We start from the raw sequence: 25,493 nt of genomic DNA, 5'->3' as shown, positions 1-25,493 counted from the left end.
AGATGAACGTGGTACCTTCAGGCGTCTGGAAATTGCTCCCAAGGATGAACCAGACTTGTGGAGGTCAACAATGTATTTTTCTGGAAATGTGATACAGTGAATTATAAGTGAAATAATCTGTCTGTAAACGATTGTTGGAAAATATTCTTGTGTCATGCACAAAGTAGATGTCCTAACCGACTTCCCAAAACTATAGTTTGTTCACAAGACATTTGTGGAGTGGTTGAAACACTGAGGTTGGAGTCATTAAAACTCTTTTATGTGAACTTCCGTGATGCGCGTTTGGAGTGATACTGGCTGCTGTATCCAGGGCTCAGCAACACAACAGAATACACCACAGCACCCGACTGAAGAAAGAAGAGACAACCTAGTTAGCCAGGATTTTTCACTTGGTACTGGCCCGGTGTGCCACTGGCAAATTTACCTTAATGTCAAGCCCTGTACGGTGTGAAGCCTACTTCGATAGTAACCTTAAACCATTCCTATTCATCGACGTAGATACACAAATATTTTTCCTGGTGACTGAACTTCCTTCTTTGTGCGTTCCAGGAGTTGGGGCCTCGTCTGGCGGCCATGCTGAACTTTAACCTCCAGCAGCTATGCGGGCCCAAGTGCCGGGACCTGAAGGTGGAGAACCCAGAGAAGTACGGTTTTGAGCCCAAGAAGCTCCTAGACCAGCTTACTGACATTTACCTGCAACTTGACTGTGCCCGGTTCGCCAAGGCCATCGCCGACGACCAGGTAAACTGTAGTAGTCGCACACCTGGGTTTTCAAATAGAAAAGTCCCACAACTGCAAACCCCACCCATCTGGCAAACATTCTAAGTATTTGAACCCATGTCTGAGTAGAAGTCCCAATACATTAATTTCATCTAAACTAAACCCTAAGCCTTGCTAAATAAAGAGCTTTATACATTAAAATAACTGCAGGAAAGACCTTACTGCAGCCTGACTGTGTATATTGAGTGTACCGATAGCAATGAATCAGGAAGTAAAAACAGTTCTGACTCAAATGTCTATGGTTACACACCTACACTCCCCTCCCACAGGGATACTACAGCCACTCTCCCATAAAGCCCAGATTGGTGAAGGACTGTATTCCTTCTGGCAGGGTCTCCTATCTCAGCCACTCTAATTCTGTCAGAGTGGTCATTGAGTTCTTGGTCACCTTCCTGACCAAGGTCCTTCATGCCTGGTTGCTCAGTTTGGTCAGATGGCTAGCTCTAGGCAGAGTCTGAGTAGTTCCAATGATGGAGACCACTGTGCTCTTGGAAACTTCCAACACTCTAGAAATAGTTTTAGACCCTTCCCCAGATACAGTACAGTGTCTAAGGAAACTATGCATACCCCTTCACTTTTTCCACATGTTGTTACGTTACAGCCTTATTCTAAAATGTATTAAATACATAAAACCTCCTCAGTAATCTACACACAATACCCCATAATGACAGTGAAAACAGGTTTTTAGAAGTTTTTGCAAATTTATAAAAAATATTAAAATGTTGTAGTGTCATAGCAAAGGGGTGTGAATACTTATGTAAATTAGATTTCATTTAGGTGTATGGTGTGTAAAACATTTGGAATTCAGGATGTAACACATAATGTGGTGTATGCATAAGGTACTGCATCTCAGTGCTAGAGGCATCACTACAGACCCTGGTTCGATCCCGTGCTGTATCACAACCGGACATTATCGGGAGTCACAATTGGCTCAGTGTCGTCCGGGTTAGGGGAGGGTTTGGCTGGGGTAGGCCATCATTGTAAATAAGAATTTGTTCTTAACTGACTTGCCTAGTTATATAAAGGTTCAACTAAAAAAAACTTTAGAAATGAAAGCACTTCATGTACAGTGCCTTCAGAAAGTATTCATACCCCTTTGACTTATTCCACATTATTTTGTGTTTAGTCTGAATTTAAAATAGATTAAATTGAGATGTTTTGTCACTGGCCTAAACACAATACCCCATTATGCCTAAGTGGAATTGTGTTTTTAGAAATGTTTACAAATGAATTAAAAATGTTTGTCTTGAGCTAATATGTATGTTGTTCAAACCCTAATATGTATGTTGTTCAAACCCTTTTATGGGTAGCATTAATAAGTTCAAGAGTAAAACTGTGCTTAACAAGTCACATAATATGTTGCATGGCCTCACTCGGTGTGCGATAATGGTGTTTAACAAAATTTTTGATTGACAACCTCATCTCTGTATCCTGCACACACAATTATCTGTAAGGTCCCTCAATCGAGCAGAGAATTTCAAACACAGATTCATCCACAAAGACCAGGGAGGTTTTCCAATGCCTCGTAAATAAGAGCACCTATTGGTAGATGGGTAAAATAATAAACTGATATTGAATATCCTTTTGAGCATGGTGAAGTTATTAATTGCACTTTGGATAGTGTATCCATACACCCACTCACTACAAAGATGCAATTTACTTTTTGTCCTGAATACAAATTGTATGTTTGGGGTAAATCCAATACAACACATTACTGAGTACCACTCTCCATATTTTCAAGCGTAGTGGTGGCTGCATCATGTTATGGGTTTGCTTGTAATCGTTAAGGACTGGGAAGTTTTTCAGGATAAAAAATAAACTTAATGGAGCTAAGCACAAGCAAAATCCTAGAGGAAAACCTGGTTCAGTCTGCTTTCCACAAGGCACTGGAAGGACAATAGCCTAAACAAAAGGCCAAATCTACACTGGAGTTGCTTACCAAGAAGACAGTGAATGGTCCTGAGTGTCTGAGTTATAGTTTTGATCTACTTAAAAATCTATGTCAAGACCTGAACATGGTTGTCTAGCAATGATCAACAACCGATTTTGAAAAAGCTTGAATAATTTTTTAAAAGAATTATGGGCAAATATTGCACAATCCAGGTGTGGAAAGCTCTTCGACCTACCTAGAAAGTATTGACTCAGGAGCGTGAATACGTATGTAAATTAGATATTTGTATTTCATTTTTGCTATATTTGCAAAAATGGCTGAACATGTTTTCACTTTCATTATGGGGTATTGTGTGTAGATGGGTGAGAATATATTTAATCCATTTAGAGTTTGGGCAGTAACACAACAAAATGTGTCTTTCATTAGGGGGTTATTGTGTGTAGATGGGTGAGAATATATTTAATCCATTTAGAGTTTGGGCAGTAACACAACAAAATGTGTCTTTCATTAGGGGGTTATTGTGTGTAGATGGGTGAGAATATATTTAATCCATTTAGAGTTTGGGCAGTAACACAACAAAATGTGTCTTTCATTAGGGGGTTATTGTGTGTAGATGGGTGAGAATATATTTAATCCATTTAGAGTTTGGGCAGTAACACAACAAAATGTGTCTTTCATTAGGGGGTTATTGTGTGTAGATGGGTGAGAATATATTTAATCCATTTAGAGTTTGGGCAGTAACACAACAAAATGTGTCTTTCATTAGGGGGTTATTGTGTGTAGATGGGTGAGAATATATTTAATCCATTTAGAGTTTGGGCAGTAACACAACAAAATGTGTCTTTCATTAGGGGGTTATTGTGTGTAGATGGGTGAGAATATATTTAATCATTTAGAGTTTGGGCAGTCAGGTTGAGGAGGCCACAGACAACGCACATTTTGAATACTGGCTGTAACACAACAAAATGTGGAATAAGTCAAGGGTTTTGAATACTTTCTTTAGGCACTGTATATAGTCACGGGTCGTTGCACCTCAAAAAACAGGATTTCAACACCCACCATCTCAGATTTTTCTGAAATAGTTTCTGTAGTTAGAAACATAAGATTAACATTCATGAAACATTGTTTTGTTTAAATTGAATTTGATCTTTGATTAAGCTAATTGATTGCATCCAAATGTGACTTTTTTAATTTATAGGTTTCATAATATAATGTTCAATAATTATAGTACCTAACATCCGATTTGGACCATAATTCTTCCTAACAATGAGTAAGATATGAGGAATCCAGGAAAACCTCCCACAGATACCCCAACAAACAGTATACAGTAACAGTTCTGTCTGACACGTAGTATGGAGCTGAGGTTTGGAGTATTGCTTCTTCATCCTATGTAATGTATTCCCTCTGCATCTGGTGATGTTTTTTCCCCCCTTGTTCAGAGACATTTGCCATTGAACTTGCTTGCATTATTTACCATAAACGAATGTTAAGTATCAGGTTTAGCCTACTAAATGCCTCTGTTCCTGCTACTGCCACACCCTTTTATCCATTTTGCTGGTCTCTTGTGTTTAAAATGGATCACACCATTTTCTTTTAAACTTTTGATAGAAAACCAATTGCTTTTGTGTTCATGATGAAAATGCATTGTGGTCATCCTCAGTTGTTAGTATTTATTATGGATCCCCATTAACAGCTTCCAAGGCAGCAGCTATACTTCCCAGGGTCCAGCAACACTAATGCAGTTGATACAAGTGTAAAAACATTACAATACATTCACAACACATGAAGTGTGTGCCCTCAGGCCCCTACTCTACTACCACATATCTACAACACAAAATACATGTGTGTATGCGTGTGTCTGTGCTTTTGTTTGTGTTGCTTCACTGTTCCCGCTGTTCCATCAGGTGTATTTTTATCTGTTTTTTAAATCTAATTGTCCTGCTGCATCAGTTACCTGATGTGGAATAGAGTTCCATGTAGTCATGACTCTGTAGTACTGTGCCCTTCCCGTAGTCTGTTCTGGACAGTTCAAGCCATTCCTCCATGAAGGCAATTCAGTTTGTCCTTCTCTTAAGCTTAATCTGTCTCCAGGAACTAGGATTGGATTGTGGATTGTGTCTTCTGGACAACTAAAGAAAAATGTATGGTTAATGGCATGAGGGTCTTTATAAAATAAATTGCCTCCACGTTTCTATGGTTGGATTTTCGCTAGGCTACTTTGAAGCAAAGAAATTTAAAGTAAAACGCTCAGCTTTCAAACAATTCTACTGCCTCGAGCTCGTTGCAAAGTAGTGGATGAGATGTGCTGTTTGCCTGCCTACTGTTGACTGAGACGCTTGAATTAGTTGAGATTGAGAACCTTTTTAATATTGGCCATCCCTCAAAAAAAAATGAAACGTGTTTGCATTTAGAATGGTTATTTGTTGCGAAATGACTGGGCTTATAAAAGCACGTTTTACTCCAGAACCAGTTTGTCGTTGCACATCTCACACAAGAGCATTGCCGATCAAATCAAATGTTTGAAAATATTCAGACGTCTGGGACTGCTCAAAGACGAGATCGGTAGCCCTCAGATTGCGCATCTGACCTGCTCTCATTAAAGGAGTGTCTGTGAAGGCTGTGCTCCCTGGGTATTCAAAGACAGGGATTTTGTCTCCCATCTCAAAAACTTGTCGGGATTGCTAAATCGGTGCCAAAATCATGTAGTGTACACCCAGCTTAAGAAACGGGCAAACTGAATTGCTTTCATTGAGGACTGGCTTGACTTGTGAGGATGACCACACAATGTATTTTCGTCATGAGTTAAAGCCATTGGTTTTCGACCCGAAGTTGCAAAGAAAATGTTGTAATCCATTTAATAAACACTAGACCAGCTAAATTGATAAAAGGGTATGGCAGTAGCAGGAACATTGGCATCTAGTTAGTGGGCAAAACCTGGTACTTTAACACTAATTCATGGTAAATAATGCAATTAACTTCAACGGCTATTTTCTCTGAACAGGCAGAAAAAAACAAGGCAGTACATCACATAGGATAAAGAAGCAATACTCAAAGCCGAAGCTCCATACTACTTGTCAGACATAGAGAACTGATACTGTATACCGGTTGTTGGGGTGGGGTTCCTTGGGTGGCTTTTCACAATTTGATTATATTCCACGTCTTGCTTAATGGTAGGATGTTGGGTACAAGAGTACCAGTGAAAAGTTTGACACACCTACTCATTTAGGGGTTTTATTTTGACTGTTTTCAAAATTGTAGAATAATAGAGAGAACATAAACTATGAAATGACATGGAATCATGTAGTAACCAAAAATATGTTTTATATTTGAGTTTCTTCAAAGTAGCCACCCTTTGCCTTGAAGACAGCTTTGCACCCTCTTGGCATTCTCTCAACCAGCTTCACCTGGAATGCTTTTCCAACAGTCTTGAAGGAGTTCCCACATATGCTGAGCACTTGTTGGCTGCTTTTCCTTCACTCTGCTGTCCAACTCATCCCAAACCATCTCCATTGGGTTGAGGTTGGGTGATTGTGGAGACCAGGTCATCTGATGCAGCACTCCATCACTATCTCCTTCTTGGTCAAATAGCCCTTACACAGCTTGTGGTGTGTTTGGTCAATATCCTGTTGAAAAACAAAGTCCCACTAAGCGCAAACCAGATGGGATGACATATTGCTGAGGAATGCTGTGGAAGCCATGCTGGTTAAGTGTGCCTTGAATTCTAAATAAATCAGTGTCACCAGCAAATGACCCTGACACAATAACACCTCCTCCTCATGCTTCTGCGGAGATCACCCGTTCACCTACTCTGCATCTCACAAATGCACGGCGGTTGGAACCAAAAACTTAAAATTTGGACTCAAATAAAAAGCCATATCTCAGACCAATAAAAAAATAAAAGATTAAGATGGACAAAAGAACACAGACACTGGACAGAGGAACTCTGCCTAGATGGCCAGCATCCCGGAGTTGCCTCTTCACTGTTGACGTTGAGACTGGTGTTTTGCGGTACTATTAATGAAGCTGCCAGCTAAGGACTTGTGAGGCATCTGTTTCTCAAACTAGACACTCTAATGTACTTGTCCTCTTGCTCAGTTGTGCACCGGGGCCTCCCACTCCTCCAGTTTGCACTGTTGTGTGAAGGGAGTAATACAGAGTTGTACGAGATCTTCAGTTTCTTGACAATTTCTCACATGAATATCCTTCATTTCTCAGATCAAGAATAGACTGATGCGTTTCAGAAGAAAGGTCTTTGTTTCTGGCCATTTTGAGCCTGTAATCGAACCCGCTGATGCTCCAGATACTCAACTAGTCTCAAGAAGGCCCGTTTTATTGCTTCTTGCATCATTGAAAAAGTATTTTCTAATGGTCAATTAGCCTTTTAAAATGATAACTTGGATTAGCTAACTCAACGTGCCTTTGGAACACAGGCGTGATGTTTGCTGATAATGGGCCTCTGTGCACCTATGTAGATATTCCATAAAAAATCAGCCGTTTCCAGCTACAATAGTCATTTACAACATTAACAATGTCTACACTGTATTTCTGACCAATTTGAGGTTATTTTAATGGACAGAAAATGAGATTTTCTTTAAAAAACAAGGAAATTTCTAAGTCACCCCAAACTTTTGAACGGTAGTGTATTTCTGAACACATGGATAATGATGAGTGAGAAAGTTAGAGGCACAAAGATCATACCCCCCCAAAAATGCTAACCTCTCCACTGTTATTGGTAATGGTGAGAGTTCAGCATATTTTGTTGTAGCCTCTGAATGGCATCTTATCTACTCACTTAAAGAAAATTACTCCATTCACCATTGTTACTAGGGCAATACATAACCCAAAACAAACCGCAAATGCATCCGAGTTTGTAGTCACAAGCAAGGAGTATGGGACCCTGAAATTAAAGTTGACAAATCCAAAATAGAGTGTAGAGCCGAATGTAAAAAATGTTGCTTCACTGTCCAAATGCACTCCCCTCCATATGTATGTTATAGTTGTTAGCCACAATACAAAGCCTGGGGAAGAAATAGCAGTACTAGTGACTGTGCTGTCAGTACAGACCATGCTGACATCTCAATGTAGTTATAATTTGGAAGAATGACACACTTACATCCTTAGGCGTCTCACGGAAAATTCCCCCGAAAGGCTGTTTGTTTGCTCCACTCCCCCCCTTTCACTAGGAACCAAACAGGCCAAAGCGTGGAGGGATCTGCTGTTGCAGAACGTTTTGCTATGGTGTGTAGTAATAAATACTCCACAGGCTTACATGGTGTTCTTTCTCTACCCTTTCCAGCGGTCATACAGCCGAGAGCTCTTTGAGGAAGTGATTTCCAAGATGAAGAAAGCCGGCATCAAGTCCACCATCACCATTGAAAAATTCAAGCTGCTATCGGAGAAGGTGGAGGAGATAGTCGCCAGGAACTCGCAGTCCGAAATGGACTACAGTGACGCACCTGACGAGTTTAAAGGCAAGTGTTCAACTTTTCCAGTGTTCAAACTCGTACGTGTTTAAATTCACTTTCTAGTGTTCAAACTGGCAAGTTTTGGAACAAAACATATATATTTTATTTATTGTGTTACTAATTGCCCCTGACCGCAGCGGCATGTTCATTTGGCTGCAACGTCGCAGTAAGACTTAAATTACTAAGACTGGTCACAGTCCTCTATTCCACATTAGGCCTGCTACAGCACCGTGTCTGTTCTGTACCTTACATATTTGTCCGGAATGTTCTGAACGTCCATAGGATTTTTTTTCGTGAGTCCAGGACTTCGGTCAAATGAGCTGACTTCAAGTCAGTTTGATCGGGACATACAAGTAAAAGGAAGACCCTCTATCGTGGCAAAACTCAGGACATTTTGTGAGTAATGAGGGTCAGTTGCACAGACAGCTTAGACTGGGCTATCCTATAACTACTGACTTAATATACTCTGGGAGGGGAATGCAGGCCTCATACTTACTTTGATTTCCAGATATGGGCTCCCGAGTGGCGCAGCGGTCTAAGGCACTGCAGCTCAGTGCAAGAGGTGTCACAGTCCCTGATTCGTTTCCATGCCTTATCACACCTGGCAGTGATTGGCAGTCCCATAGGGCGGCGCACAATTAGCCCAGCGTGGTCTGGGTTTGGCCGGGGGAGGCCACCATTGTAAATTAAAAAAAATGTTCTTAACTGACTTGCCTAGATAAATAAAAATATGCCTCACTATCCGCAGTGCTCGAATGGATTGTGCCGTTGTAATACAGTGAAAATCCACTCCGACTGAGGATATCCGAAATTAGTATGAGTAATACGACCATAATATAATATTCAATCCGACTCCATTATCATATGAATGCTATAGGCCCATAAGCTTATTCGATGGGTCTAGCCAAGCTAGCGAGGCTTGCATCACTCGGAATACTATAAATTACAGTGCATTCGAAAAGTTTTCAGACCCCTCGTCTTTTTCCACATTTTGTTACATTACAGCCTTATTCTAAAAATGGATTTAATTGTTTTTTTTCCCCCTCATCAATCTACACACAACTGATTAATGACAAAGCAAAAACAGATTTTTAGACATTATTGCAAATATACACTGCTCAAAAAAATTAAGGGAACACTAAAATAACACATACTAGATCTGAATGAATGAAATATTCTTATTAAATAATTTTTTCTTTACATAGTTGAATGTGCTGACAACAAAATCACACAAAAATGATCAATGGAAATCAAATGTATCAACCCATGGAGGTCTGGATTTGGAGTCACAAAATTAAAAAAACTCAAAACTCAAAATTAAAGTGGAAAACCACACTACAGGCTGATCCAACTTTGATGTAATGTCCTTAAAACAAGTCAAGATGAGGCTCAGTAGTGTGTGTGGCCTCCACGTGCCTGTATGACCTCCCTACAACGCCAGGGCATGTTCCTGATGAGGTGGCGGATGGTCTCCTGAGGGATCTCCTCCCAGACCTGGACTAAAGCATCCGCCAACTCCTGGACAGTCTGTGGTGTTGGTGGATGGAGCGAGACATGATGTCCCAAATGTGCCCAATTGGATTCAGGTCTGGGGAATGGGCGGGCCAGTCCATAGCATCAATGCCTTCCTCTTGCAGGAACTGCTGACACACTCCAGCCACATGAGGTCTAGAATTGTCTTGCATTATGAGGAACCCAGGGCCAACCGCACCAGCATATGGTCTCACAAGGGGTCTGAGGATCTCATCTCGGTACCTAATGGCAGTCAGGCTACCTCTGGCGAGCACATGGAGGGCTGTGCGGCCCCCCAAAGAAATGCCACCCCACACCATCACTGACCCACCGCCAAACCGGTCATGCTGGAGGATGTTGCAGGCAGCAGAATGTTCTCCACGGCGTCTCCAGACTGTCACGTCTGTCACGTGCTCAGTGTGAACCTGCTTTCATCTGTGAAGAGCACAGGGCGCCAGTGGCGAATTTGCCAATCTTTGTGTTCTCTGGCAAATGCTAAATGTCCTACACGGTGTTGGGCTGTAAGCACAAACAGACTCCTACCTGTGGACGTCGGGCCCTCATACCACCCTCATGGAGTCTGTTTCTGACCGTTTGAGCAGACACATGCACATTTGTGGCCTGCTGGAGGTCATTTTGCAGGGCTCTGGCAGTGCTCCTCCTGCTCCTCCTTGCACAAAGGCGGAGGTAGCGGTCCTGCTGCTGGGTTGTTGGCCTCCTCCACGTATCCTGATGTACTGGCCTGTCTCCTGGTAGCGCCTCCATGCTCTGGACACTACGCTGACAGACACAGCAAACCTTCTTGCCACAGCTCGCATTAATGTGCCATCCTGGATGAGCTGCACTACCTGAGCCACTTGTGTGGGTTGTAGACTCTGTCTCATGCTACCACTAGACTGAAAGCACCGCCAGCATTCAAAAGTGACCAAAACATCAGCCAGGAAGCATAGGAACTGAGAAGTGGTCTGTGGTCACCACCTGCAGAACCACTCCTTTATTGGGGGTGTCTTGCTAATTGCCTATAATTTCCACCTGTTGTCTATTCCATTTGCACAACAGCATGTGACATTTATTGTCAATCAGTGTTGCTTCCTAAATGGACAGTTTGATTTCACAGAAGTGTGATTGACTTGGAGTTACATTGTTGTTTAAGTGTTCCCTTTATTTTTTTGACCAGTGTATTTAAAAAATGAAAGATCTACATTTACATATGTATTCAGAGCCTTTACCTCAGTACTTTGTTGAAGCACCTCTGGCAGTGATTTACAGGCTCGAGTCTTCTTGGGTATGATTCTACAAGCTTGGCACACCTGTATTTGGGGAATTTCTCCCATTCTTCTCTGCAGAGCCTCTGTTAGGTTGGATGGGGAGTGTTGCTGTACAGCTATTTTCAGTTCTCTCCAGAGAGGCTCTATCGGGTTCAAGTCCGGGCTCTGGCTGGCCCACTCAAGGACATTCAGAGACTTGTCCAGAAGCCCCTCCTGCGTTGTTTTGGCTCTGTGCTTAGGGTCATTGTCTTGAAAACCTGCTCCAGAGCGCTCAGGACTTCATCAAGGATCTCTCTGTACTTTGCTCCATTCATCTTTCCCTCAATCCTGACTAGTTTCTCAGTCCCAGCTGCTTAAAAACATCCCCACAGCATGATGCTGCCACCACCATGTTTCACCGTGGGATCGTGCCAGGTTTCCTCCAGACATGACACTTGGCATTCAGGCCAACGAGTTCATTCTTGGTTTCATCAGACCAGAGAATCTTGTTTCTCATGGTCTGAAAGTCCTTTAGGTGCCTTTTGGATAAACATCAAGCGGGCTGAGGAGTGGATTATGCATGGCCACTCTACCATAAAGGCCTAATTGGTAGAGTGATGCAGAGATGGATGTCTTTCTGGAAGGTTCTCCCATCTCAACAGAGGAACTCTGGAGCTCTGTCAGAGTGACCATCGGGTTCTTGGTCACCTCCCTGACCGACTCATCAAATTTTATTTGTCACGTGCTGAATACAACAGGTGTAGAGCTTTCAGTGAAATGCTTGCTTACAAGTCCTTAACCAACCATGCTTTAAGAAGTTACGATTTTTTTGTTAAGTGTTAAGTAAAAAAAAATGAAAATAGAAAAAAAAGTAGCAAATAATTAAACAGCAGCAGTTAAATAGCGAGGCTATATACAGGAGGTACCGGTACAGCGTCAATGTGCCGGTCAATTACCTCGGCTAGTCGAGGTAATTGAGGTAACATGTACATGTAGGTAGAGTTAAAGTGAATATGCATAAATAATAAACAGAGTAGCAGTGTTACACTGCTGCTACTCTGTTTAAGGGTGGATGGAGTCTTTTGACAATTTTTAGGGCCTTCCTCTGACACCGCCTGATATAGAGGTCCTGGGTGGCAGGAAGCATGGCCCCAGTGATGTACTGGGCCGTACCAAGGCCCTCCTCACTGATTGCTCAGTTTGGCTGGGCGGTCAGCTCTAGGAGGAGTCTTGGTGGTTCCAAACTTCCATTTAAGAATGATGGAGGCCACTGTGTTCTTAGGGACCGTCAGTGCTGCATAAATGTTTTGTTACACTTCCCCAGATCTATACCACGACACAATCCTGTCTCGGAGCTCTACTGACACTTCCTTCGACCTCATGGCTTGGTTTTCGCTCTGATATACACTGTCAACTGTGAGACCATAATACATATTATGTAGACAGGTGTATGCCTTTCCAAATCATGTCCAATCAATTGTATTTACCACGGGTGGACTCCAAGTTGTAGAAACATGATCTACGGAAACCGAATGCACCTGAGCTCAATTTCAACTGTCATGGCACAGGGTCTGAATACTTATTTCTGTAAAAAAAATATATATGCATTTTCAGAAATGTCTAAAAACCAGTTTTTGCTTTGTCATTATGGGGTATGGTGTGTAGATTGATCCATTTTAAAATAAGGCTGTACAATAGGGGCGGCAGGGCAGCCTAGTGGTTAGAGCGTTGGACTAGTAACCGGAAGGTTGCAAGTTCAGACCCCCGAGCTGACACGGTACAAATCTGTCGTTCTGCCCCTGAACAGGCACTTAACCCACTGTTCCTAGGCCGTCAATGAAAATAAGAATTTGTTCTTAACTGACTTGCCTAGTCTAAAAATATATAATTTTTTTTTATAAAAAAAAAAAACAGAATGTGGAAAAAGGCAAGGGGTCTGAATTCTGTCAGAATGCTCTGTATATATGATATATGCTATGTGTAATGTGAATAACATTTACGATTAGATCATATAATTCAAGGAATATTACTCAGAAATATACTGTTCGTATCCATTTCAAAGTACTCCGATGTATTACTGGAATGCTACACCAGGAGTTTGGTTTACAGTGGTTCCTTGAGCAAAGTTTCCACCCGTCTTTTATTCTTCCCAGAGCGCCAAAACAATAAACAAAAGGGATAAAAGCACACACGCATTCTAAACCTCAATTATCTCAATTATAGGACAGCTGTGCCGCTCCCTCTGAACCGACCGCCGTCCAACGAACAGATTAAGACAGTAACGCTGTAAAAATACATTATTTTATTGTTTAAATAAATATATATCAACATTTGCAACTGGTCATTATTTTTTAGCATAAACACTTGCAAGCAAAAATAATTGCCGAGAGCGTAATAACAATATCTGAAGAGAAGAAAGTACAGTAAATGCTGATTTTACGCATTTAATTGAAGATCAATGTAATTTTCTCTTTGTTTTTGTCTGTGTACGTATGTGTCCACAGACCCTCTGATGGACACATTAATGACTGACCCTGTGATACTGCCCTCTGGGAACATCATGGACCGAGCCATCATCCTCCGCCACCTTCTCAACTCCCCCACTGACCCCTTTAACAGACAGCCTCTCAACGAAAGCATGCTGGAGTCACGTATGTACACACACAGCATGGACTTGCTGGAGTCACGTATGTACACACACACAGCATGGTCTTGCTGGAGTCACGTATGTACACACACAGCATGGTCATGCTGGAGTCACGTATGTTCACACACAGCATGGTCATGCTGGAGTCACGTATGTTCACACACAGCATGGTCATGCTGGAGTCACGTATGTTCACACACAGCATGGTCATGCTGGAGTCACGTATGTTCACACACAGCATGGTCATGCTGGAGTCACGTATGTACACACACAGCATGGTCATGCTGGAGTCACGTATGTACACACACAGCATGGTCTTGCTGGAGTCACGTATGTACACACAGCATGGTCATGCTGGAGTCACGTATGTACACACAGCATGGTCATGCTGGAGTCACGTATGTACACACACCGGATGGTTATGCTGGAGTCACGTATGTACACACACAGCATGGTCATGCTGGAGTCACGTATGTACACACACAGCATGGTCATGCTGGAGTCACGTATGTACACACACAGCATGGTCATGCTGGAGTCACGTATGTACACACACAGCATGGTCATGCTGGAGTCACGTATGTTCACACACAGCATGGTCATGCTGGATTCACGTATGTACACACACAGCATGGTCATGCTGGAGTCACGTATGTACACACACAGCATGGTCATGCTGGAGTCACGTATGTACACACACAGCATGGTCTTCCAGTCAAGAGTTGGTCACATAAGAATGAAAGAAGAGGACCAGCTCTCTAACTGCAATTGAAGTCTGTTTATTTTCCATTTTCTTTTAGGCAATATGTCCTACTAGCACACCTTATTAACGGTTAAGGTCCTCAGGGGTTTGTGGTCACGTTTTGCTGTGTCATTGTCTTTATTCACAGTCCCTGAACTGAAGGAGAGGATCCAGGCATGGATGAGAGAGAAGCAAGGCCAGGGACGTTTCCTCTAGTGACACCCCCAACTCCGGGGGTAAAGGATCACCACGACTGAATTCAATGCCATCAACACAAAATATTCAAAAAGAAACCTGTGATTTTTCTCCCTTTATTTTCTCAGATCGTCATCTAAAGGCCATTGGCTCTAAAAATGAAACATAATAAAATTATGACTTTAAAAAAAGAATCTCATGACTTCGTGTGTGTATATATCTACATATGCATATACAGTGCCTTGCGAAAGTATTCGGCCCCCTTGAACTTTGCGACCTTTTGCCACATTTCAGGCTTCAAACATAAAGATATAAAACTGTATTTTTTTGTGAAGAATCAACAACAAGTGGGACACAATCATGAAGTGGAACGACATTTATTGGATATTTCAAACTTTTTTAACAAATCAAAAACTGAAAAATTGGGCGTGCAAAATTATTCAGCCCCTTTACTTTCAGTGCGGCAAACTCTCTCCAGAAGTTCAGTGAGGATCTCTGAATGATCCAATGTTGACCTAAATGACTAATGATGATAAATACAATCCACCTGTGTGTAATCAAGTCTCCGTATAAATGCACCTGCACTGTGATAGTCTCAGAGGTCCGTTAAAAGCGCAGAGAGCATCATGAAGAACAAGGAAAACACCAGGCAGGTTCCAAGATACTGTTGTGAAGTAGTTTAAAGCCGGATTTGGATACAAAAAGATTTCCCAAGCTTTAAACATCCCAAGGAGCACTGTGCAAGCGATAATATCGAAATGGAAGGAGTATCAGACCACTGCAAATCTACCAAGACCTGGCCGTCCCTCTAAACTTTCAGCTCATACAAGGAGAAGACTGATCAGAGATGCAGCCAAGATGCCCATGATCACTCTGGATGAACTGCAGAGATCTACAGCTGAGGTGGGAGACTCTGTCCATAGGACAACAATCAGTCGTATATTGCACAAATCTGGCCTTTATGGAAGAGTGGCAAGAAGAAAGACATTTCTTAAAGATATCCATAAAAAGTGTCATTTAAAGTTTGCCACAAGCCACCTGGGAGCCACACCAAACATGTGGAAGAAGGTGCTCTGGTCAGATGAAACCAAAATTGAACTTTTTGGCAACAATGCAAAACGTTATGTTTGGCGTAAAAGCAACACAGCTCATCACCCTGAACACACCATCCCCACTGTCAAACATGGTGGTGGCAGCATCATGGTTTGGGCCTGCTTTTCTTCAGCAGGGACAGGGAAGATGGTTAAAATTGATGGGAAGATGGATGGAGCCAAATACAGGACCATTCTGGAAGAAAACCTGATGGAGTCTGCAAAAGACCTGAGACTGGGACGGAGATTTGTCTTCCAACAAGACAATGATCCAAAACATAAAGCAAAATCTACAATGGAATGGTTCAAAAATAAACATATCCAGGTGTTAGAATGGCCAAGTCAAAGTCCAGACGGAGATTTGTCTTCCAACAAGACAATGACATAAAGCCAAATCAAATCAAATCAAATTGTATTTGTCACATACACATGGTTAGCAGATGTTAATGCGAGTGTAGCGAAATGCTTGTGCTTCTAGTTCCGACAATGCAGTAATAACGATCAAGTAATCTAACTAACAATTCCAAAAAACTACTGTCTTATACACAGTGTAAGGGGATAAAGAATATGTACATAAGGATATATGAATGAGTGATGGTACAGAGCAGCATAGGCAAGATACAGTAGATGGTATCGAGTACAGTATATACATATGAGATGAGTATGTAAACAAAGTGGCATAGTTAAAGTGGCTAGTGATACATGTATTACATAAGGATGCAGTTGATGATATAGAGTACAGTATATACGTATGCATATGAGATGAATAATGTAGGGTAAGTAACATTATATAAGGTAGCATTGTTTAAAGTGGCTAGTGATATATTTACATCATTTCCCATCAATTCCCATTATTAAAGTGGCTGGAGTTGACTCAGTGTCATTGACAGTGTGTTGTCAGCAGCCACTCAATGTTAGTGGTGGCTGTTTAACAGTCTGATGGCCTTGAGATAGAAGCTGTTTTTCAGTCTCTCGGTCCCAGCTTTGATGCACCTGTACTGACCTCGCCTTCTGGATGACAGCGGGGTGAACAGGCAGTGCCTCGGGTGGTTGATGTCCTTGATGATCTTTATGGCCTTCCTGTAGCATCGGGTGGTGTAGGTGTCCTGGAGGGCAGGTAGTTTGCCCCCGGTGATGCGTTGTGCAGACCTCACTACCCTCTGGAGAGCCTTACGGTTGAGGGCGGTGCAGTTGCCATACCAGGCGGTGATACAGCCCGCCAGGATGCTCTCGATTGTGCATCTGTAGAAGTTTGTGAGTGCTTTTGGTGACAAGCCGAATTTCTTCAGCCTCCTGAGGTTGAAGAGGCGCTGCTGCGCCTTCTTCACGATGCTGTCTGTGTGAGTGGACCAATTCAGTTTGTCTGTGATGTGTATGCCGAGGAACTTAACTTGCTACCCTCTCCACTACTGTTCCATCGATGTGGATAGGGGGGTGTTCCCTCTGCTGTTTCCTGAAGTCCACAATCATCTCCTTAGTTTTGTTGACGTTGAGTGTGAGGTTATTTTCCTGACACCACACTCCGAGGGCCCTCACCTCCTCCCTGTAGGCCGTCTCGTCGTTGTTGGTAATCAAGCAAATCAGGGAGAGGAAAATAGGTTTATTCAGAGAGGACACATCAAAATGTTATGCTGGGAGTCAGCTATTCAGTCTCCTCTGTCCTCAGCTTTTTACTTAAGTGAAATAATCTGTCTGTAAACAATTATTGGAAGAATTGTAGGCGCTCTCATCTTTTAGGTACTCTCAGATTGTAGGTACTCTCAGCTTGTAGGCACTCTCAGCTTGTAGGTACGCTCAGCTTGTAGGTACTCTCAGCTTGTAGGTACTCTCAGCTTGTAGGTACTCTCAGCTTGTAGGTACTCTCAGCTTGTAGGCACTCTCAGCTTGTAGGCACTCTCAGCTTATAGGCACTCTCAGCTTGTAGGCACTCTCAGATTGTAGGCACTCTCAGATTGTAGGCACTCTCAGATTGTAGGCACTCTCAGATTGTAGGCACTCAGCTTGTAGGCACTCTCAGCTTGTAGGTACTCTCCCCTTGTAGGTACTCTCAGCTTGTAGGTACTCTCATCTTGTAGGTACTTGAAGGTACTCTCAGCTTGTAGGTACTCTCAGCTTGTAGGCACTCTCAGCCTGTAGGTACTCTCAGCTTGTAGGTACTCTCAGCTTGTAGGCACTCTCAGCTTGTAGGTACTCAGCTTGTAGGCACTCTCAGCTTGTAGGTACTCAGCTTGTAGGCACTCTCAGCTTGTAGGTACTCTCAGCTTGTAGGCACTCTCAGCTTGTAGGTACTCTCCCCTTGTAGGCACTCCCAGTTTGTAGGTACTCTCAGCTTGTAGGCACAATCAGCTTGTAGGTACTCTCAGCTTGTAGGTACTCTCATCTTGTAGGTACTTCAAGGTACTCTCAGCTTGTAGGTACTCTCAGCTTGTAGGCACTCTGTTTGTAGGTACTCTGTTTGTAGGTACTCTCAGCTTGTAGGCACTCTCAGCTTGTAGGTACTCTCAGCTTGTAGGTACTCTCAGCTTGTAGGTACTCTCAGCTTGTAGGCACTCTCAGCTTGTAGGTACTCTCAGCTTGTAGGTACCCTCAGCTTGTAGGTACCCTCAGCTTGTAGGTACTCTCAGCTTGTAGGCACAATCAGCTTGTAGGTACTCTCAGCTTGTAGGTACTCTCATCTTGTAGGTACTTGAAGGTACTCTCAGCTTGTAGGTACTCTCAGCTTGTAGGTACTCTCAGCTTGTAGGCACTCTGTTTGTAGGTACTCTGTTTGTAGGTACTCTCAGCTTGTAGGCACTCTCAGCTTGTAGGCACTCTCAGCTTGTAGGCACTCTCAGCTTGTAGGCACTCTCAGCTTGTAGGCACTCTCAGCTTGTAGGCACTCTCAGCTTGTAGGCACTCTCAGCTTGTAGGCACTCTCAGCTTGTAGGCACTCTCAGCTTGTAGGCACTCTCAGCTTGTAGGTACTCTCAGCTTGTAGGCACTCAGCTTGTAGGCACTCTCAGCTTGTAGGTACTCTCAGCTTGTAGGCACTCAGCTTGTAGGCACTCTCAGCTTGTAGGTACTCTCTGCTTGTAGGTACTTGAAGGTACTCTCAGCTTGTAGGTACCCTCAGCTTGTAGGCACTCTCAGCTTGTAGGCACCCTCAGCTTGTAGGCACTCTCAGCTTGTAGGCACTCTCAGCTTGTAGGTACTCTCAGCTTGTAGGCACTCGGTTTGTAGGTACTCTCAGCTTGTAGGTACTCTCAGCTTGTAGGCACTCAGCTTGTAGGCACTCTCTGCTTGTAGGTACTTGAAGGTACTCTCAGCTTGTAGGTACCCTCAGCTTGTAGGCACTCTCAGCTTGTAGGTACGCTCAGCTTGTAGGTACTCTCAGCTTGTAGGTACTCTCAGCTTGTAGGTACTCTCAGCTTGTAGGTACTCTCAGCTTGTAGGCACTCTCAGCTTGTAGGCACTCTCAGCTTATAGGCACTCTCAGCTTGTAGGCACTCTCAGATTGTAGGCACTCTCAGATTGTAGGCACTCTCAGATTGTAGGCACTCTCAGATTGTAGGCACTCAGCTTGTAGGCACTCTCAGCTTGTAGGTACTCTCCCCTTGTAGGTACTCTCAGCTTGTAGGTACTCTCATCTTGTAGGTACTTGAAGGTACTCTCAGCTTGTAGGTACTCTCAGCTTGTAGGCACTCTCAGCCTGTAGGTACTCTCAGCTTGTAGGTACTCTCAGCTTGTAGGCACTCTCAGCTTGTAGGTACTCAGCTTGTAGGCACTCTCAGCTTGTAGGTACTCAGCTTGTAGGCACTCTCAGCTTGTAGGTACTCTCAGCTTGTAGGCACTCTCAGCTTGTAGGTACTCTCCCCTTGTAGGCACTCCCAGTTTGTAGGTACTCTCAGCTTGTAGGCACAATCAGCTTGTAGGTACTCTCAGCTTGTAGGTACTCTCATCTTGTAGGTACTTCAAGGTACTCTCAGCTTGTAGGTACTCTCAGCTTGTAGGCACTCTGTTTGTAGGTACTCTGTTTGTAGGTACTCTCAGCTTGTAGGCACTCTCAGCTTGTAGGTACTCTCAGCTTGTAGGTACTCTCAGCTTGTAGGTACTCTCAGCTTGTAGGCACTCTCAGCTTGTAGGTACTCTCAGCTTGTAGGTACCCTCAGCTTGTAGGTACCCTCAGCTTGTAGGTACTCTCAGCTTGTAGGCACAATCAGCTTGTAGGTACTCTCAGCTTGTAGGTACTCTCATCTTGTAGGTACTTGAAGGTACTCTCAGCTTGTAGGTACTCTCAGCTTGTAGGTACTCTCAGCTTGTAGGCACTCTGTTTGTAGGTACTCTGTTTGTAGGTACTCTCAGCTTGTAGGCACTCTCAGCTTGTAGGCACTCTCAGCTTGTAGGCACTCTCAGCTTGTAGGCACTCTCAGCTTGTAGGCACTCTCAGCTTGTAGGCACTCTCAGCTTGTAGGCACTCTCAGCTTGTAGGCACTCTCAGCTTGTAGGCACTCTCAGCTTGTAGGTACTCTCAGCTTGTAGGCACTCAGCTTGTAGGCACTCTCAGCTTGTAGGTACTCTCAGCTTGTAGGCACTCAGCTTGTAGGCACTCTCAGCTTGTAGGTACTCTCTGCTTGTAGGTACTTGAAGGTACTCTCAGCTTGTAGGTACCCTCAGCTTGTAGGCACTCTCAGCTTGTAGGCACCCTCAGCTTGTAGGCACTCTCAGCTTGTAGGCACTCTCAGCTTGTAGGTACTCTCAGCTTGTAGGCACTCGGTTTGTAGGTACTCTCAGCTTGTAGGTACTCTCAGCTTGTAGGCACTCAGCTTGTAGGCACTCTCTGCTTGTAGGTACTTGAAGGTACTCTCAGCTTGTAGGTACCCTCAGCTTGTAGGCACTCTCAGCTTGTAGGCACTCTCAGCTTGTAGGCACTCTCAGCTTGTAGGTACTCTCAGCTTGTAGGCACTCAGTTTGTAGGTACTCTCAGCTTGTAGGCACTCTCAGCTTGTAGGCACTCTCAGCTGGTAGGTACTCTCAGCTTGTAGGTACTCTCAGCTTGTAGGCACTCTCAGCTTGTAGGCACTCAGCTTGTAGGCACTCTCAGCTTGTAGGTACTCTCAGCTTGTAGGCACTCTCAGCTTGTAGGTACTCTCAGCTTGTAGGCACTCTCAGCTTGTAGGTACTCTCAGCTTGTAGGTACTCTCAGCTTGTAGGTACTCTCAGCTTGTAGGCACTCTCAGCTTGTAGGCACTCTCAGCTTGTAGGTACTTGAAGGTACTCTCAGCTTGTAGGTACCCTCAGCTTGTAGGTACCCTCAGCTTGTAGGTACTCAGCTTGTAGGTACTCTCAGCTTGTAGGCACTCAGCTTGTAGGCACTCCCAGCTTGTAGGTACTCAGCTTGTAGGCACTCTCAGCTTGTAGGTACTCTCAGCTTGTAGGCACTCTCAGCTTGTAGGCACTCTCAGCTTGTAGGCACTCTCAGCTTGTAGGTACTCTCAGCTTGTAGGTACTCTCAGCTTGTAGGCACTCTCAGCTTGTAGGTACTCTCAGCTTGTAGGTACTCTCAGCTTGTAGGCACTCTCAGCTTGTAGGCACTCAGTTTGTAGGTACTCTCAGCTTGTAGGCACTCTCAGCTTGTAGGCACTCTCAGCTGGTAGGTACTCTCAGCTTGTAGGTACTCTCAGCTTGTAGGCACTCTCAGCTTGTAGGCACTCAGCTTGTAGGCACTCTCAGCTTGTAGGTACTCTCAGCTTGTAGGCACTCTCAGCTTGTAGGTACTCTCAGCTTGTAGGCACTCTCAGCTTGTAGGTACTCTCAGCTTGTAGGTACTCTCAGCTTGTAGGCACTCTCAGCTTGTAGGCACTCTCAGCTTGTAGGTACTTGAAGGTACTCTCAGCTTGTAGGTACCCTCAGCTTGTAGGTACCCTCAGCTTGTAGGTACTCAGCTTGTAGGTACTCTCAGCTTGTAGGCACTCAGCTTGTAGGCACTCCCAGCTTGTAGGTACTCAGCTTGTAGGCACTCTCAGCTTGTAGGTACTCTCAGCTTGTAGGCACTCTCAGCTTGTAGGCACTCTCAGCTTGTAGGCACTCTCAGCTTGTAGGTACTCTCAGCTTGTAGGTACTCTCAGCTTGTAGGCACTCTCAGCTTGTAGGTACTCTCAGCTTGTAGGTACTCTCAGCTTGTAGGCACTCTCAGCTTGTAGGTACTCTCAGCTTGTAGGTACTCTCAGCTTGTAGGTACTCAGCTTGTAGGTACGCTCAGCTTGTAGGTACTCTCAGCTTGTAGGTACTCTCAGCTTGTAGGTACTCTCAGCTTGTAGGTACTCTCAGCTTGTAGGCACTCTCAGCTTGTAGGCACTCTCAGCTTGTAGGCACTCTCAGCTTGTAGGTACTCTCAGCTTGTAGGCACTCTCATCTTGTAGATACTCTCAGATTGTAGGCACTCTCAGATTGTAGGCACTCTCAGATTGTAGGCACTCTCAGATTGTAGGCACTCTCAGATTGTAGGCACTCAGCTTGTAGGCACTCTCAGCTTGTAGGTACTCTCCCCTTGTAGGTACTCTCAGCTTGTAGGTACTCTCATCTTGTAGGTACTTGAAGGTACTCTCAGCTTGTAGGTACTCTCAGCTTGTAGGCACTCTCAGCCTGTAGGTACTCTCAGCTTGTAGGTACTCTCAGCTTGTAGGCACTCTCAGCTTGTAGGTACTCAGCTTGTAGGCACTCTCAGCTTGTAGGTACTCAGCTTGTAGGCACTCTCAGCTTGTAGGTACTCTCAGCTTGTAGGCACTCTCAGCTTGTAGGTACTCTCCCCTTGTAGGCACTCCCAGTTTGTAGGTACTCTCAGCTTGTAGGCACAATCAGCTTGTAGGTACTCTCAGCTTGTAGGTACTCTCATCTTGTAGGTACTTCAAGGTACTCTCAGCTTGTAGGTACTCTCAGCTTGTAGGCACTCTGTTTGTAGGTACTCTGTTTGTAGGTACTCTCAGCTTGTAGGCACTCTCAGCTTGTAGGTACTCTCAGCTTGTAGGTACTCTCAGCTTGTAGGTACTCTCAGCTTGTAGGTACTCTCAGCTTGTAGGCACTCTCAGCTTGTAGGTACTCTCAGCTTGTAGGTACCCTCAGCTTGTAGGTACCCTCAGCTTGTAGGTACTCTCAGCTTGTAGGCACAATCAGCTTGTAGGTACTCTCAGCTTGTAGGTACTCTCATCTTGTAGGTACTTGAAGGTACTCTCAGCTTGTAGGTACTCTCAGCTTGTAGGTACTCTCAGCTTGTAGGCACTCTGTTTGTAGGTACTCTGTTTGTAGGTACTCTCAGCTTGTAGGCACTCTCAGCTTGTAGGCACTCTCAGCTTGTAGGCACTCTCAGCTTGTAGGCACTCTCAGCTTGTAGGCACTCTCAGCTTGTAGGCACTCTCAGCTTGTAGGCACTCTCAGCTTGTAGGCACTCTCAGCTTGTAGGCACTCAGCTTGTAGGCACTCTCAGCTTGTAGGTACTCTCAGCTTGTAGGCACTCAGCTTGTAGGCACTCTCAGCTTGTAGGTACTCTCTGCTTGTAGGTACTTGAAGGTACTCTCAGCTTGTAGGTACCCTCAGCTTGTAGGCACTCTCAGCTTGTAGGCACTCTCAGCTTGTAGGCACTCTCAGCTTGTAGGCACTCTCAGCTTGTAGGTACTCTCAGCTTGTAGGCACTCGGTTTGTAGGTACTCTCAGCTTGTAGGTACTCTCAGCTTGTAGTCACTCAGCTTGTAGGCACTCTCTGCTTGTAGGTACTTGAAGGTACTCTCAGCTTGTAGGTACCCTCAGCTTGTAGGCACTCTCAGCTTGTAGGCACTCTCAGCTTGTAGGCACTCTCAGCTTGTAGGTACTCTCAGCTTGTAGGCACTCAGTTTGTAGGTACTCTCAGTTTGTAGGCACTCTCAGCTTGTAGGCACTCTCAGCTTGTAGGTACTCTCAGCTTGTAGGTACTCTCAGCTTGTAGGCACTCTCAGCTTGTAAGCACTCAGCTTGTAGGCACTCTCAGCTTGTAGGTACTCTCAGCTTGTAGGCACTCTCAGCTTGTAGGTACTCTCAGCTTGTAGGCACTCTCAGCTTGTAGGTACTCTCAGCTTGTAGGTACTCTCAGCTTGTAGGTACTCTCAGCTTGTAGGCACTCTCAGCTTGTAGGCACTCTCAGCTTGTAGGCACTCTCAGCTTGTAGGTACTTGAAGGTACTCTCAGCTTGTAGGTACCCTCAGCTTGTAGGTACCCTCAGCTTGTAGGTACTCAGCTTGTAGGTACTCTCAGCTTGTAGGCACTCAGCTTGTAGGCACTCCCAGCTTGTAGGTACTCAGCTTGTAGGCACTCTCAGCTTGTAGGTACTCTCAGCTTGTAGGCACTCTCAGCTTGTAGGCACTCTCAGCTTGTAGGCACTCTCAGCTTGTAGGTACTCTCAGCTTGTAGGTACTCTCAGCTTGTAGGCACTCTCAGCTTGTAGGTACTCTCAGCTTGTAGGCACTCTCAGCTTGTAGGTACTCTCAGCTTGTAGGTACTCTCAGCTTGTAGGTACTCAGCTTGTAGGTACGCTCAGCTTGTAGGTACTCTCAGCTTGTAGGTACTCTCAGCTTGTAGGTACTCTCAGCTTGTAGGTACTCTCAGCTTGTAGGCACTCTCAGCTTGTAGGCACTCTCAGCTTGTAGGCACTCTCAGCTTGTAGGTACTCTCAGCTTGTAGGCACTCTCATCTTGTAGATACTCTCAGATTGTAGGCACTCTCAGATTGTAGGCACTCTCAGATTGTAGGCACTCTCAGATTGTAGGCACTCTCAGATTGTAGGCACTCAGCTTGTAGGCACTCTCAGCTTGTAGGTACTCTCCCCTTGTAGGTACTCTCAGCTTGTAGGTACTCTCATCTTGTAGGTACTTGAAGGTACTCTCAGCTTGTAGGTACTCTCAGCTTGTAGGCACTCTCAGCCTGTAGGTACTCTCAGCTTGTAGGTACTCTCAGCTTGTAGGCACTCTCAGCTTGTAGGTACTCAGCTTGTAGATACTCAGCTTGTAGGTACTCTCAGCTTGTAGGCACTCTCAGCTTGTAGGTACTCTCAGCTTGTAGGCACTCTCAGCTTGTAGGTACTCTCCCCTTGTAGGCACTCCCAGTTTGTAGGTACTCTCAGCTTGTAGGCACAATCAGCTTGTAGGTACTCTCATCTTGTAGGTACTTGAAGGTACTCTCAGCTTGTAGGCACTCTGTTTGTAGGTACTCTGTTTGTAGGTACTCTCAGCTTGTAGGCACTCTCATCTTGTAGGCACTCTCAGCTTGTAGGTACTCTCAGCTTGTAGGTACTCTCAGCTTGTAGGTACTCTCAGCTTGTAGGTACTCTCAGCTTGTAGGTACTCTCAGCTTGTAGGCACTCTCAGCTTGTAGGTACTCTCAGCTTGTAGGCACAATCAGCTTGTAGGTACTCTCAGCTTGTAGGTACTCTCATCTTGTAGGTACTTGAAGGTACTCTCAGCTTGTAGGTACTCTCAGCTTGTAGGCACTCTGTTTGTAGGCACTCTGTTTGTAGGTACTCTGTTTGTAGGTACTCTCAGCTTGTAGGCACTCTCAGCCTGTAGGTACTCTCAGCTTGTAGGTACTCTCAGCTTGTAGGCACTCTCAGCTTGTAGGTACTCAGCTTGTAGGTACTCAGCTTGTAGGTACTCTCAGCTTGTAGGCACTCTCAGCTTGTAGGTACTCTCAGCTTGTAGGCACTCTCAGCTTGTAGGTACTCTCAGCTTGTAGGTACCCTCAGCTTGTAGGTACTCTCAGCTTGTAGGCACAATCAGCTTGTAGGTACTCTCAGCTTGTAGGTACTCTCAGCTTGTAGGTACTCTCAGCTTGTAGGCACTCTCAGCTTGTAGGTACTCTCCCCTTGTAGGCACTCCCAGTTTGTAGGTACTCTCAGCTTGTAGGCACAATCAGCTTGTAGGTAC

General features: G+C 44.4%; 1 protein-coding gene across 4 annotated transcripts in view; it reads left to right on the top strand.

Annotated features, from left to right (window-relative positions):
- The window catches only part of LOC109883410 (ubiquitin conjugation factor E4 B-like), a 108,132-nt gene extending 93,459 nt beyond the window's left edge, over window positions 1–14,673 (top strand). For all 4 annotated transcript variants that reach the window (XM_031803638.1, XM_031803637.1, XM_031803640.1 and 1 more), the window contains 4 exons: window positions 550–741; window positions 7,968–8,142; window positions 13,400–13,546; window positions 14,433–14,673. In XM_031803638.1, the coding sequence (XP_031659498.1) occupies window positions 550–741; window positions 7,968–8,142; window positions 13,400–13,546; window positions 14,433–14,500 (582 nt within the window). In that variant the 3' untranslated portion in view covers window positions 14,501–14,673. The remainder of the gene's footprint in view (window positions 1–549; window positions 742–7,967; window positions 8,143–13,399; window positions 13,547–14,432) is intronic.
- The last annotated feature ends 10,820 nt before the right edge of the window (window positions 14,674–25,493 follow it).

This window comes from Oncorhynchus kisutch, linkage group LG24 (assembly GCF_002021735.2).
Source record: "Oncorhynchus kisutch isolate 150728-3 linkage group LG24, Okis_V2, whole genome shotgun sequence".
NCBI lineage: Eukaryota > Metazoa > Chordata > Actinopteri > Salmoniformes > Salmonidae > Oncorhynchus > Oncorhynchus kisutch.
Note: the sequence above shows the minus strand (reverse complement) of the source record. Positions and strands in the feature narration are given on the sequence as shown.